The sequence below is a fragment of the Emys orbicularis genome, chromosome 5 (assembly GCF_028017835.1).
Source record: "Emys orbicularis isolate rEmyOrb1 chromosome 5, rEmyOrb1.hap1, whole genome shotgun sequence".
In the NCBI taxonomy this organism is placed as follows: Eukaryota; Metazoa; Chordata; order Testudines; family Emydidae; genus Emys; species Emys orbicularis.
Window position 1 is genome coordinate 100,779,222 of NC_088687.1, and position 15,138 is coordinate 100,794,359.

Consider the following 15,138-nt stretch of genomic DNA (forward strand, 5'->3'; position numbering starts at 1 on the left):
TCTCTCAAACATTCACATTATGTTTCCATATGCTGTTATACTATAGCTGAAGGGCTAATTTCAGCAGTGATGTAAATGGTTGTGTAACCCCACAAGGCACTTAGTACCATTGTGGATGTGGGCCTAAGTCTCAATTTTAGGAGCCACTGTAACCCACAAAACTCCTCCTTGGTTGCCTGTACCGAAATACACTCGGCACCTACATATTTGCAGTAAAAAGCTCCCTGGGCTGCTATGTTTCTGTCTCTGGGCATGCACACTGCTGCCTCACTCTAGGTGTCGGGATGCCGATCTCCCACCTAAGCCCCAGAGTAATCCACCCGGGGGGAAGATAGGCATTCCTTTGCATAACTCACCCATGGCGCCTGATCTGGTAAGCAGCCTCTGAGCATGCCTACCAGATCAGGTCCCATTCAAAATCTGCTCAGAGGAGGAGGCAGCAGGAGCCTCCCAGACATCTTAGGAAAGTGCCCTAACTAATGTGGGAATATTCTGATGTGGGGATCCCTCAAGTTCTCCTGCTGAAGCTGTTTGCATTTTGGGTAACTAATTAAAGCGTGGTTGGAGCAGGGGGACTGGACCCAAGGTCTCTCACCTGCCAGATTGGTACTCTAACCACCAGGGTAGAGAATCTCTCTCATTTTGTATATGTGGCCCAATGACTCTTTAAGCCCGTAAGGTGCAGGAGATCCCTGTTCAAATCCTTTCTCCCCCTCAGGCGGAGAGTGGAATTGAACTTAGGTCTCCCACATCCCATGTGAGTGTTCTAACCACGTGGCTAAAAGTTATAAGGTGGGCTCCTCCTCCAGTCAGTTTGTGTGGAATGAAACACATGCCTAGTTCATTCTCACAAAAAACAATTTAGGCAGCTAAGCCACCTGAATGCAGGAGAGGGTTCCTTCCTGCAGCCCTGATGTAGGCACCTATCTCCATGAGAGGGGTAGGGTTTAGGACACACCTCCTCTTGTTGGCATCTCCCATTGGCTAACCTATGTGGCTTCCTGCTTAGCATGCTGGCTTTTGTGGATTGCATTCATAGAAAATGTTTTGGGGTAAGTGACAAAGCCTAAGTTGCAGGAAAATATCTGTAGCATTGAGTTTTTCAGGTTTAAATCTAATAATCTAAACTAATACTTTTTATCTCATTTTTTTTTAAAGAAGCTGCTGAAAAGCATTAGAATGGATAATTAAAATCTAGGCATATTTATTCCAACACAGAAAAAGGACTTAACTCAGACTCATAGGCTGGTGGGTGGCAATACAGAAGGCAGAAAGCTGACATACTCATTTGTGAGGATTCATCACGTGGACCAGCTGAACATTTGAAGCCATTTTGTTGTGTTTCCCCAGTAGCAGCAAAATGGTGTCAGGAAAGATAATTAGCAGTGTGTTGATTCACCTACACACATTCTCCAAGATATCTCAAAAGTTTTCCTGTGTTCTAAGCACAATCACTTTCTTTCCCCTCCACTCTGTCACATCACTGAGGACCCACTTTTCCCAGATTTATATCCATCCTACCCTTGAGTCAGCCAACTCTGCTTGCACATATCAGTGGAGGTCTTATCACATGACAATCTTTAAATAAAAATTAATCTTCAGTTCCTGGAGACTCCTGAAGAACCCTGAAGGTTTGGCAGCCCTACAGCCTTTCATCCAAAGAGGATCACATGAGAATCCTTTCAGAGCCCTACAACAATGCTTCTTACTCTTCAATTGTTTTCGGGAGTGTTGCTGTAGCCACGTTGGTCTCAGGATATTTCTTAGGCTTTGTCTACACTGGCACTTTCATTGTTAAAACTTTTGTCGCTCAGGGATGTGAAAAAACACAAAGACCCCCCTGAACAACAAAAGTTTTAATGACTAAAAGCGCTGGTGTGGACAGCACTTCGTCAGCGGAAGATGCTCTCCTGGCACTGAAGTTACCATCCCTCATTGGGGGTGGTTTTATTTTGTTGCTGGGAGACAGCTCTCTTGGCAACAAAGAGCAGCTACACTGCACACCTTACAACAGCGCCGTTGTAAGGTGCGCAGTGTAGACATAGCCTTCATCTTTAGACATTCAGAATCCACAGTAATGGCTGAGGTACAAATGTCTATGCAGATTAGATAGATAATCAACCAGAGGGGTTGCTGATGAGCAAAGGAAAACTATCATGTATCCCAAGGGCCAAGTGTTCTGTCTCTCCTGAACCCCTGGTTCCTGCTCACCTGGGCAGTGAGAGGCCAGGATAGGGGATTTAAACTGAGATTCCTGTATACCCCTGAGGTGCTCAACCAGCAGCCTTTAAAGGTAGCCCAAACTGGGTTTGGTTTTTGGAACATAAATTGTTAAACTTTTAATTGGAAAGAGGATGAGGGGGAGGCATAAAAGGAATATAGAGTCATAAATACCATATATGTGCAGATATTAAACAAATGATTTTCAGAGATGGCCTTGAGGTTAAGGCACTGCAGTAAGACTCTTGAGATCTGGCTTCAGCTCCTGACTCTGCTACAGACTTCTTGTGTGGCCTTGGGCAAGTTACACAATATTTCCATGAGTCAGTTCCCCATCTTCCACAATGGAATAAATACTTCCCTACCACACAGGAATGCTGTGAGGAGAAAGTCATTCATTAATATTTGTGAGGTGCTTATATACTATGGTGATGGAAGTAATATAGGTAGGTAGATATATGGATGGATATTATTCCTTAAATATATTCCAATTTTTAATCAATGCTTTGTATTGTTTTTTAAAATTCCTGAGTATTTCAGAGATTGCGCATGCACTACAACTGTAAATATAGCAACCACAATTTTAATCCATTCCCAGATAATTAATCACATAACACTTGTTAACTCCTACAGTCTCATTTTCACAACAGTTTAGATTAGGAATGGTCTTTTCTTCATATGATCCTGTGTCATTGTGAAGCTGGTGCAACCTCCTCTTTGGATATACTAGATGAGGAATTGAGCTCTTATGTATCATAAGACCATGTGCTTCAAAGTGTAAATATATATTTTCTGGTTTTCCCCATATTAGTCATTCCTAATGGAAATAAGGAAATCATCTGACTCAATCCAGCCTACTAAATGTGTACAATATTAGCTCTCACACTGCAGAGATACAGTTTTCATGGTAACAGATTTAAGTTTCAATTGACAGTTTATTATATACTAACAAAATGTACACATGGTTCTTTACATTTCAGAAAAACATTTTAAAATTAATATTGTGCATGAGATTGGTTGCTATAAAGTCTTGCCCATTCACCTTTGAAAAAATCAATCTAACGTATGAAAAGGCAGTAACAATAAAAACGAGTATCAGAGGGGTAGCCGTGTTAGTCTGGATCTGTAAAAAGCAACAGAGAGTCCTGTGGCACCTTTAAGACTAACAGATGTATTGGAGCATAAGCTTTCGTGGGTGAATGCCCACTTCGTCGGACGCATAAAAACGAGAATGCCCTGAAAACATGTACTGTGTGTTTTTTCTGGCCAAGAGAAATTTTACCTGAACTTTGTGAAGATTTCTGTTGTGTCATGCAGCAGGCAAAGCTAAAATGTGTGTTTAACTAAGTGAGTAAAATAGATTATGTGGGCCAAACTGAGGTCTCTAAACAGTTCTGGTCTCTGCACTCTGTGGTACTGCAGTAACAACTGGGCACCCACAAGGGCCCATGTTCCAGTACTGGTGGCTAGCTATGGATGAGAAAGAACACATGGAAATGGAAAAAGCAAAGTGGGAGATAGATTGCTGAAAGAAGTGGAATGGAACAGACAGGAAGAGAATCTGAAAAAATACTCAGGATAGAGAAAAGAGACATGAAAAAAATAAAGGGAACAGAGACAGAAAAAGTCAGAACACTGAGGCTTGGTATACACTTAAAGCTTTTACTGGCATTGCTATGTCAATCGGGAGTGTGAAAAAACTATACTCTTGACCAACATAGCTATGCCAACAAAACTCCAGTGTAGAAGCAGATATGCCATCAGCAAATCAGATCAAAACATTATGTTTTGATAACATTGAGAAGTTTTATTTTCATTTTGATTTTAATTGTTTTTATAACATAAATTTTGAAACAGTTGTTTTGAAACAAAAAGATCAAAATGTTCCCTTCCTATATTGTCAAAATGGAATGCTCCAACCTTATTGAAATTTTTGTTTAAAATTTTTCTAAATGAAATTTCATCAAAATTGACACACTCCCAAAGAATGCATCAATTTTGATGAAACAGCATTTTCCAACAGGAAAATATTCCATCAGAAAATTTTCAACCCACTCTAACTTGAACCACTATGTGCACATGTTGATATATTACACTCCCCATATCCATACATCAAGTGGGTTAGGTACCAACAGTCTAAAGTTTACATTCGGTGCCATGAGCCTTATCTTATTTGTAAGAAGTGTTGTTCTAAGAAGTTACTTCTCACAGTGTCTTGAGGTACTTATTCTGACTAAACTTTATGTATTACTAGCAGTGGATAACTGATTCCAGGAGCAGATATCGTAAGTATAGCAATACCACTGTGACACTGAAGTTGTACACATATCCTGAGGCCTTATTGCAAACTTAGGGAAAATTCCCTGCCAAAGACTTGAAATAACTGAGATGACAGAGTTGATTTTTAGAATTCTTGAGGGGGGGGGGGGGAACCAAAATTTCTTAATGAGATCTCATTAAAAGAAAGGAAATACATACAAATTTCCCTCTCTCTAACCCTCTAACATGCACCCACTGCTCTACCTTCCACTTCTGTGAGGAGTGCTGATGTTTAGATACAGAATATTTCTGCTTCAAACAAGGACAACAAAAGATATGAAAGGTCACACAGGCAGGTTTTGAAACTTGTTTTTAAAAGTGATATCGGTTATAGAGCACATAATGGTCTCTGGCTCTAGCGACTGGAGTTGCTCAAAGATTATTTATATGCTACTACTGTTGAAAGCTACTGAAGATTCCCCTTTATAGATGAAACTGTTATTGGTCATGAGTTACACATCCTTTCCATTTGCATCAGACCTGTTCAGAGACAGAACCCTCCCTTTCATCCCCCCAGGATACACAGACCCCAAGGAGTTGCTCTGCGGCACCTGTGACCCAGGCTTCTGTTTCACACCCTCCCTCGGCACATCAGAACCTCATTAGTTCCACTGCCTCTTGGGCAGTACGTACCTGTGGAGTGCAACATTTGCCCTACATGCAAGAGATTCTCCACTAGCTTTCAATGGCAGCAACACTTAAAGCCTCTTTTCAGAACTCCTGTCCTATAAAATGAGATCTTTACATGCTTCCTCCGTTTTACAGAAGCGCTCAGCTCTGAACACACAAGCATAAAGACCTGGCATACATATTGTCCCAGCAGAACTACATCCGACTGACTAAAATCTACTAACTAGGGCCAATCTGTCCATGCTCAGACTTCAACCAATTTTACGGAAAATAGATCTTGTCAAACAATCATCACTGAATAGGGGTGTTTCTAGTGATGTTCTGCAGGGATCAGTACTAGGCCTAACACTACTCGGTATTTTCATCAATGATCTGGAATATAAACTGGCAGATGACAAAGTTTGGCAGAAAGATAAATAATGATGAGGACAGAGCAGTCATACAGAGCGATCTGGATCACTTCATAAACTGGCCCCATTCAAACAAAATGTGTTTTAATGCAGCCAGATACAAGGTGATACATCCAAGAGCAAAGGATGCAAGCCGTACCTACATAATGGGGGACAATATCCTAGAATGTAGTGACTGAAAAATGTAAGGGGCATAGTGGACAAACAGCTCATATGAGCTCCCTGTGAAGTGCTGTGGCAAGAAAAGCTAATGGGATGGTTGGATTTATAAACAGGGGAGTTGTGAGGTGTTTTTACCTCTGTAGATGGCATTGGTGAGACAGATACTAGAATACTGTATGCAGTTCTGGTGTCCACATTTTTAAAAGATCGTTGAAAAACTGAATAGAGTGCTGAGAAGAGTCACAAGAATTATTCAAGGGCTGGAAAAAAATCCTTATTGTGAGGAACTTAAAGAGCTCAGTCTGTTAAACTTATCAAAAAGAAGAGTGAGAGGTTGTGTGTATAAGTACCTTCATGGGGAGAAAATACCAAGTACTAAAGAACTCTATAATCTAGTAGAGCAAGGCACAATAAGAATCAATGGCTGGAAGCCAAAGTCACGCAAATTCAAATTAGAAATAAGGAACAATTTTTAACAGCAAGGGGTGATTAACCAGCGAAACAAACTACCAAGGCAAGTGATGGATTCTCCATCTCTTGATGTCTTCTGATCAAGACTGGATGCCTTTCTGGAAGTTATGCTTTAGCCAAACATAAGTTATTTAGCTCCATACAGGGACTACTCGGTGAAATGTAATGGTCTGTGGTATACAGGAGGTTAGACTAAATAATCTAATGGTCCCGTCTGTCTTTAATATCTATGCATCAGTGATCTTCAAAATCCAAAAGCAACTATTCTTTTAATTGAGCTAGAGGAAAATCATCATTAGCACTCAGTTGTAGTAGCAGTTAGCATTTCTATCCTCTTTTTGAGGCAAGACTATCTCAAGAAGTAGACAGACAGTACCTCCCTCACTGGTGTTCTACTTGGATACAGAACAAAATTTCATAAACTGCTTTTCCTTTTCCAGTAGCTTTACTGTGCTGATTGTGTATTGGAGCAACTTCTGTTGGTGAAAGAGATAAGATTTTGAGGTACACAGAGCTCTTCCTCAGGTCTGGGAAAGGTGCCACAGCTAAATACAAGGTGGAACAGATTGTTTAGCATAAGTAGTTAACACATATTCTAAGGGACCATACAAGGTGAAGTGGGCAATTAATGCTGGTTTGTAATTGGAGATTTTATCTGTAATTCCTGAATTATTCTTTTCAGCTTCTGTAAAGTAATTAATTAATTTACTAAAGAAGACAAATGTGTTAGACACCATAACAAAAACAATTAACTCAGCTGGCAACTAGGAATCTCATCTAAATTTACCAGATTATTGCAAGGGGACCAAAACCGTTCTTTACATAAACCATGTTAAAATTGTTTTATTTCCATTTCAGATTTTATTCTGCAAGTCCACAGAAACCTGGAAGTTCTTAGTTTACAAGTACTGCTTCCAGTGCTTAATAAGCCTTGCCCATATTTTGCTGTAAAATTACTTAATACCTAATTGATCATGAGTATAGGGTACACTGATAGCGAGGATTCCAGCTGGGAACCATGGAAATGGGGAGTGCTGGTTCTGTAGGATCACTCTCATTTTCTGATCCAGCAGTAGCCCCTTTTTACCAGAAGATCAGGCTCCATTGGGTTTTGAGGATCCAGGTGGCCGCTGTTCTCCGTGGTATCCTTCCCTCCTGTGGCAGAAGCTATCTGCATCGAGTGCCATGTCTACACTACCACTTATGTCAGTAAAACTTATGTTGCTTAGGGGTGTGAAAAACAACGATATAAGCGATTGAGCAATATAAGTTACACCAGCTTCTCCCGCTGACATAGCTACCGCCGCTCATTGGGGGTGATTTAATTATGTCAACGGGAAAGCTCTCTCCCGCCAGCATAGAGCAGCTACATGAGAGATCTTACAGCGGCACAGCTGCATTGGTACAGCTGCGCTGCTGTAAGCTCTCATGTAGACATAGTCCAAGTAACTACTTGAAGCAGCATTCACCCAGGTTACATGCCTGTACTCACCTCAGAGTGGAATTTTGCACAGACAGGGTGCAAGAACAAGACCTGCATAGTTCATGGGAAGTTGGACCACCACCTTCCTCCATAGCCCCTTTTAGATTCTCTCATACGAGGGGAAGATTTGAAGGAAACTCATCTCAGGGAGTTTCCTGGGCCAGTATCCACTGCATGCAGGAGAGTATATTTTGCTATTTAATTTTTATGTTTTTGTATTTAATAGTTGTCCTGATCTTGAAAAATAAACTTGCACATAAACTGCAGAAAAAAAGTCAGATTCCTGTCATGTTAACAACAGCTAATTAATGTCCTCCTTTCCCCTCTCTTTGTTTAGGTTTCATCACACTTTGAATGATTTTGACATAATGACAGCTGAGGATTCCACTGCTAGGATGAGTAACGACTCCTCCAACATGTCTACAACCAAAGTTCCCGAAGGTGTCGCTGGTGCACCTAATGAGGCTGCTCTGTTGGCACTCATGGAGCGTACTGGATATACCATGATTCAAGAGAACGGGCAGCGCAAGTACGGCGGGCCACCACCTGGCTGGGAGGGGTTGCACCCTCCTCGTGGCTGTGAAGTCTTTGTTGGTAAAATTCCCCGTGATGTGTACGAAGACGAGCTAGTGCCTGTGTTTGAGTCCGTAGGACGTATCTATGAAATGCGCCTGATGATGGACTTTGATGGGAAAAATCGGGGCTATGCTTTTGTTATGTACACACACAAGCACGAAGCCAAACGTGCCGTCAGAGAACTGAACAACTACGAAATCCGTCCTGGTAGGCTTCTAGGTGTTTGCTGCAGTGTGGATAACTGTAGGCTGTTCATTGGAGGTATACCCAAGATGAAGAAGAGAGAGGAAATACTAGAAGAGATCTCCAAGGTGACAGAGGGCGTGCTAGACGTCATTGTGTATGCGAGTGCAGCAGACAAGATGAAAAATAGAGGCTTCGCCTTTGTGGAGTATGAAAGCCATCGAGCGGCCGCAATGGCGAGGAGAAAGCTGATGCCTGGGAGAATCCAACTGTGGGGCCACCAGATTGCTGTTGATTGGGCAGAACCAGAGATAGATGTTGATGAAGATGTAATGGAGACTGTTAAAATCCTGTATGTGAGGAATTTAATGATTGAAACCACAGAGGATACAATTAAAAAGATCTTTGGCCAGTTTAACCCTGGCTGCGTAGAACGGGTTAAAAAAATACGCGATTATGCCTTTGTGCACTTTACAAGTAGGGAAGACGCAGTTCACGCCATGAACAACCTCAATGGCACTGAACTTGAAGGCTCATGCCTGGAAGTTACCTTGGCCAAACCAGTAGACAAAGAGCAGTACACTCGTTATCAGAAAGCAGCTAAAGGAGGAGCAACAACAACAACAGAAGTAACTCAGCAACCCAACTATGTTTACTCTTGCGATCCATACACACTAGCGTATTATGGATATCCATACAATGCTCTCATCGGTCCCAATCGAGATTACTTTGTGAAAGGTTAGTAAGCACAGTTGAACATGATATAATTAGGGGGCATTATTGCCAGCTCTGCTTTCAAGGAGGGGCCATGAATCTGTCTTAAATAGGTAACAGCTGACATGTTTTACATTTTTCTGAACTTACTTTTGCAGCACAGTTCATCATAATTATACTCTGTCTTACTTTATTAATGCTAGTATAGTGAAGATATTTTTTCTTTTGACAATCCCTTTCTAAGACAGGTGTAAGGTAGGGGTGCACTAGTGGACAGAACACAGGACTGGGTGTCAGGAGATCTGACTTCTATTACTGTTGTATTACCCTGGGCAAGTAACAGAAGTTTCCTATAGTTTGAGTACTAGACTTCTTGAGTCTAATTATCCAAAGTGTTGTACATCTGCACCTCCCTTTGACTTCAGCGCTGGGTGCTCTGAAAAATCAGATCGTAGGTGTCTCAAAATAGGCATCCAAAATTACAGGATGCCTTTGAAAACCTTAGCCATAACTATCTATGCCTCAGTTACTGCATCTAAAAAAACTGATCATACTGTACCCTCCTTTATGAAAAGCTTTGAGATCTGTTTATGAAAGGTGCTATATAAGTTAGAAATATTTTTCTTATTATTGGAATTTAATTGTTATTGAATTCTATATATTAAAAATTAACCAAAAAATTAATCATTCAGGCTTAAATTCCAACAATTATAACTGACATTTGTAATTGCAAGTGGTTTTGTACTATCATTACAGAGAATATAATTTACTGAAATTCTGAAAATGTATTTTCCAGCCAAGTTCAGTTTAACAATAAGAATGATCTTATTATTTTACCACCTATATAAATACAGAAATATTTGTAAACCCTAACTGGTCAAAAGTTCCAGCCTCAACTCAATCTCCGGATTTATATCTAACTATTTCTGCACTAGGAATCAGTTAATTGCATGTCTGAATCAGAGGCACCAGAACAGGGGGTGGGCAAGGGGCCATGGCCCTCCCACTTTTTGCCACGGACCCAGCCCCCTGCCTCTCCTCTTCTCCCCCAAGGCCTCGGCAGCTGTAGGGAGCTGCAGACCCTGCCCGAGGTGGAGGGCCCTGAAAGCAGCCCCCAGCCCATGTCCCCGCCCCTCAGGTCCCCTGCTCCCCACAGCTGCCTGGGTGGCTCTTACCATGGCTTGGCTGCAGCTCATCGGCCCCCGAGGCCCTGCCCCCAGGCCAGAAGCCAAAGCCAAGTCAGGGTAAGAGCCATGTGTGCAGCTGTGGGGAGCTGCGGACCCTCCATCTGTCCTCAGAGGGAGGCCCAGGAGGCGGGGACATGGGCTGGGGGCTGCTCTAGGGCCCTTCACCCCGAGCAGGTGGAGGGGCCCGGGTTCCCCAGCCTGGCTCTGGCTTCCGGCTTGGCCAGGGGACAGGGCTTTGGGGGGGGAAGAGGAGGGGCAGGAGTGGGGCCACGGGCAGGGGTGGGGCCTCATGCCCTCTCCCCCCGCTTTTAGGAAAATTCCATCACCCCTGGTCTGAATACCCAGACAACCTGTCATAAAACTACCACTACATCACAGGACCAAAAGCACAATAGTAATATGTGCGAAATTGCTGATATAAATTCAACATTATTAATAAATTCCAGAGAATACCAAAGTCTGAACTAAACCACTAAAATCTAGTCGTGCAAAGAATAGTACTACGAACAACAGAAAATGCGTTGTCTGATTGTGCATTCCTGATTCGAGCAAGATTCCCTTTGTTTTCAAGAACAGAGTCATTCAAATTCAGCTATTCTAACTTCAGCAAGCTTATTACTATCCAAATGCCTATATGTGGGGGTGTTAAGCATTTCCCCCATTGCTGTTACTGTGTTATTCATCCTCATTTTGTTATGTTGTTATTATAAGCAGGCAGCATAAGAGGCAGAGGGCGAGGTGCAGCTGGCAACAGAGCCCCTGGCCCCAGAGGCTCTTATCTGGGGGGATATTCTGCAGGCCGTGGCATATATAGCAGATACCACGAAGGGAAAGGAAAACAGCAAGAAAAAGGATATGAGCTTGTACCCAATTTGGAGTTGTCTGCTGTCAATCCAGTTACCATTAAACCTGGTGCAGGTTAGTATAATTACTAGGTTGGGCAAACCTGTTGGGAGGTGGGTGGGGAGAATAAAGAGGCTTGAAATTCAGCCCGTTCTTTGAACTGAGCTTGAACTTTTTAGATTCAGATTGGTTTGGGTAAATTAACACCCCACCCAACCAGCTGTGGTGATACTTAGGATATTTTTATGGCTGGGACCAGTAGGTCTGTATTCTTCCTGCTGAGTTTGGCCAATTGTTCTATTCAAATCTAACAATCACCATCCTCTCTACAAATGTGAGGCAGCAAATGCATTTTCCGGCACCACTCACTGAGGGTTACTAGCTATGCTCACTTGTGTGGGCTCCACAGGCCAAAGGAACAAGATAGTCCCACACCTCTCTGGGTCTAACCATATAGCAGCACAGCTGCTGGTTTCAGAGGCTGCTGCTCTGTTTGCTAGAGACTGAAGACTAGGGGTCACATTCCTCCCTGTTTATCTCCTTTGATGTTAGTGATTACATTGGGGTGACTTTGGCACCCTGACTACAGACATCTAGAAGACAAAGGGGTTGGGAAGCAGGCAGATCTCCCTATGTGAGGATTTCCTTGGCGTGGGAGAGTTCCTAGCTGGCACAGAGTTGGCAGCACTGGTTTCTATGCCACCTTTCTGGAGCCTCCAGTTTAGGATTATGGTAGAGCAGGAATGGGATGGCCAGATCACACAGTGCTCCAGCAATTCCTGGCTGGCAGATAGCCCCTTAGGTGCTATTACTAGCTGACAAACTTTAGGACAGCCTCTAGGCTGTTCTAAATTACACTGGGGCAGGTGGAGAACCAGCCACAAGATCAGAGAACAGCAACTAGTTCCTTTCTACCACCCCCTTAGCAACAGCCTGTGGAAGCTGGGTGCAGCTGAGAATCTAGCCCTTGGTGTTTATAGGAGAAAATGGTAGTGGCTAGAATGAAGTTGTGGAAGTCCGCAAGACCCTGTTTGAATAGACTTCTGTTTGGACTAAATATTATGAGGTAGAATCTACATTCAAGTGACCAGAGTGAGCCACTGAAAAAAGGAATCATGTCCTCTCCCTACAGTGTAATCATAATTGTAAGAGACAAACTAATAATAAAACACCACTGATGTTACAGTAAAAATGCACTTGATTGTAGTTGTAACATTATGAAATACTCTAATAATCAATTACAAATAAGTGGAAATCACTTTTAAGATATGCACTTATCTTAAATAAAATAAAAAAAGATGAACACTCCTAAAGGAAGATGCCATCCTGACAGTTTGATGATGTAGTTTGAGAAAAGAGGCATTCAGCTTAGTATTTGCATGACAAAAGTAGGTTTTCAAAGACGAGGTCTGTTTTCAAAGAAAGATTTGAGATAATGTAACCTATATCCTCAGACTCTCTGGGCAAAATGTCAGTTCTCAGAGAGAGCATTCCCACCCTTCATAATTGTGAATACAGCTTAGGAGTTTCAGGTATTTCTAAAGACTATTTGAAAAATGATTTTTGATATACACACTATATTCTTGCCTAGTAAATATTTATTGACAGTATCTAATTTATTAGAACTTCAAAGACAGGCCAAAAGCAGACTCTTGAGTTCACATATTTCCAGATTTTAGGAAGGTTTGGATAAAATCCCTAGATCCTAACCTGCCCCTGTGGTACTGGTTCCAATACCTGAATGGAAAGGACTAATTGCTGATTCCTGTCAACGTGTGCTCAAAATCGTATAAAAAGAGGTGTTCTTGTGAAGTTTTTTTTTTTTTTTTTTTTTTTTTTAAAACCAAAATGGTGGGAAACAGAACTGTTGATCTCACATGATTTCTGCCAGTTTGGAATAAACTCTTGCAAGATTTCAACACCATTGAAGCCAAACCTTGATTTGGCTTCAGATCTGATCCATTGGGTAAAGCTAATTCAGATCCCAATCCAAACATCACCTCCTCCAGCCATCTGTAATTATAAGTAGTCATTCAGTTATCTATAAATTTATTGTTGAAATGTTAATTAATCAAAAGCTGACTGTACATTTTGAGGAACACACAGAATCACACATGTGACTGCTGGAGATTTTCAGCAGGACAAATTTGCTTCCTAAGCAATGCAGCCAAACTCCATTCAGAAATGTGTACAGACTCACAGGCCTTGCATGTATAACCCTCACTGTTCATAGCTCTTTCCCCCGGTTCTTCTATTTATTGCAAGTTACCTGCTTTTTGACATGAGAAGAAAGGCGTAAGAGGTTTTTTTTAATTAAATAAATAAACTGAAACCAGAGTCAAGCAGAAAGATGTGATGAAATATGTGCAGCTAAATTAAGCCAGAAAAATATACTACAGTAAGTAACTATAGTGCAGAGTTGGCCAAAGTGAAGCCTATCGGCCAACTGCTACCCACAGAGTTACACAATACAAATCACACTCTTCTTTTCATACAGCAATTCTGCCTATGGAAACTTTGGGTCCCAGCATGCAATACTCCCACCTTGATCTCAGAGGCAGTAACTAAGATCAAGATGGAGCACTGCATGCTCAAACTTATCATCTCCTTAGGCCACTAGATGAGGACAACTGTAATCTGAACAGATTTCTGTAAATTTGATGTAGCCTTCAAGTTTCCTGACACGTTTTCAGTGTGACCCTCATGGGGGTCCTGCTTTAAGAGCCCATTGAGATAAAAGTGTTTGAAAACTATGCAGTACATACAAAATTGTAGTACTGAGTCCATGAGCACACCTTGAAATATTTATAGTAATTAACAAATGAATTGAGAAGCACCCCTAAGACCTTGTATGTTGTATATCACAGTGATGAGCGTGGTGTAAATTACCTAGCAAGAGAGGTTTCTTTTACCTTGGAAAGAAAGCACTGTAGATGCAACTCCAATATGTTTTTGTGTATGTGGTCTGTTCTAGTGGCAATCCCTGCTATTGGAGCCCAGTACTCCATGTTTCAGGCAGCTCCAGCAGCCAAGATGATGGAAGATGGCAAAATCCACGCAGTGGAACATATGATCAATCCCATTGCTGTCCAGCAGGATCCAGCTAGTGTGGCAGCAGCAGCGGCAGCAGCAGCTGTTATACCTGCAGTTTCAACCCCTCCACCTTTTCAGGTAAATTCAGCATGCAGTCCTTGCTAAGCTTATCTTGGTACATTGAAACCCTGGCCTCTTGCCATGCTGCAGTTTAAAGGGAGATTGTTTAGTTATTAGACTAAAAAAAAACAGCCCTACCTTGACAGTTGTCTCACACTGCAGTAAATCACTTAGCCCCAAACAGGTAAAGTAGGAGTCACATTAACTATTGCACAGATTAGCTAAATCTCAAAAGGAGTGTTCTGTGTAGAGCTGGAGTGCTACTGCACAGCCTCAACATGCCTCTGCCAGAACTGTGTGCCCTGATGCTATGCTAGGGTCTCCTTGGGCTTGCAGGGGGAAGAGTTGAGAAACTTGCAACACTGGCTCCCTCTTCAGTTTGGGGTCTTTTTCCATCTCATTTTAATTTATTTTCTCCTCCCCGTATAGCACAGGGCCGGAGAGCATATTGGCCACAGAGAAAAAGGAAGGTAGTTAAAGCACAGGTAGAAGCAATTCTACTCGTGCCTTGGCTTTACTACAGAGTTGCTGTGCAACATTAACTACTCTGTACTTCACTTACCCAATCTGTCAAATGGTGATAATTACCCTTCTCTATCTCCCCAGAGTATTGTGAGAATAAATTCTGTAATGTTTCTAAAGCACCTTGGGATCCTCTAATGGAAGGTGCTATAGCAGTACAATGTGTAATTGCAACAATTAAGAAGATCTTTGCAAATAGTAAAAAGCTCTTAAATCTGACATAGGATGAGAGAATTCATGTTCAACAGAACAAAATACAGCTAAG

General features: G+C 41.9%; 1 protein-coding gene across 2 annotated transcripts in view; it reads left to right on the top strand.

Moving 5' to 3' along the window:
- Positions 1–15,138, top strand: part of RBM47 (RNA binding motif protein 47) — a 60,297-nt gene that overhangs the window by 42,964 nt on the left and 2,195 nt on the right. The window contains exons 2-4 of one of the 2 annotated variants that reach the window (XM_065405161.1): positions 8,033–9,192; positions 11,067–11,273; positions 14,173–14,369. In XM_065405161.1, coding sequence (XP_065261233.1) covers positions 8,033–9,192; positions 11,067–11,273; positions 14,173–14,369 — 1,564 coding nt within the window. Of the gene's footprint in view, positions 1–8,032; positions 9,193–11,066; positions 11,274–14,172; positions 14,370–15,138 lie in introns of those variants that run through there. The other variant, XM_065405162.1, reaches the window with a different exon arrangement.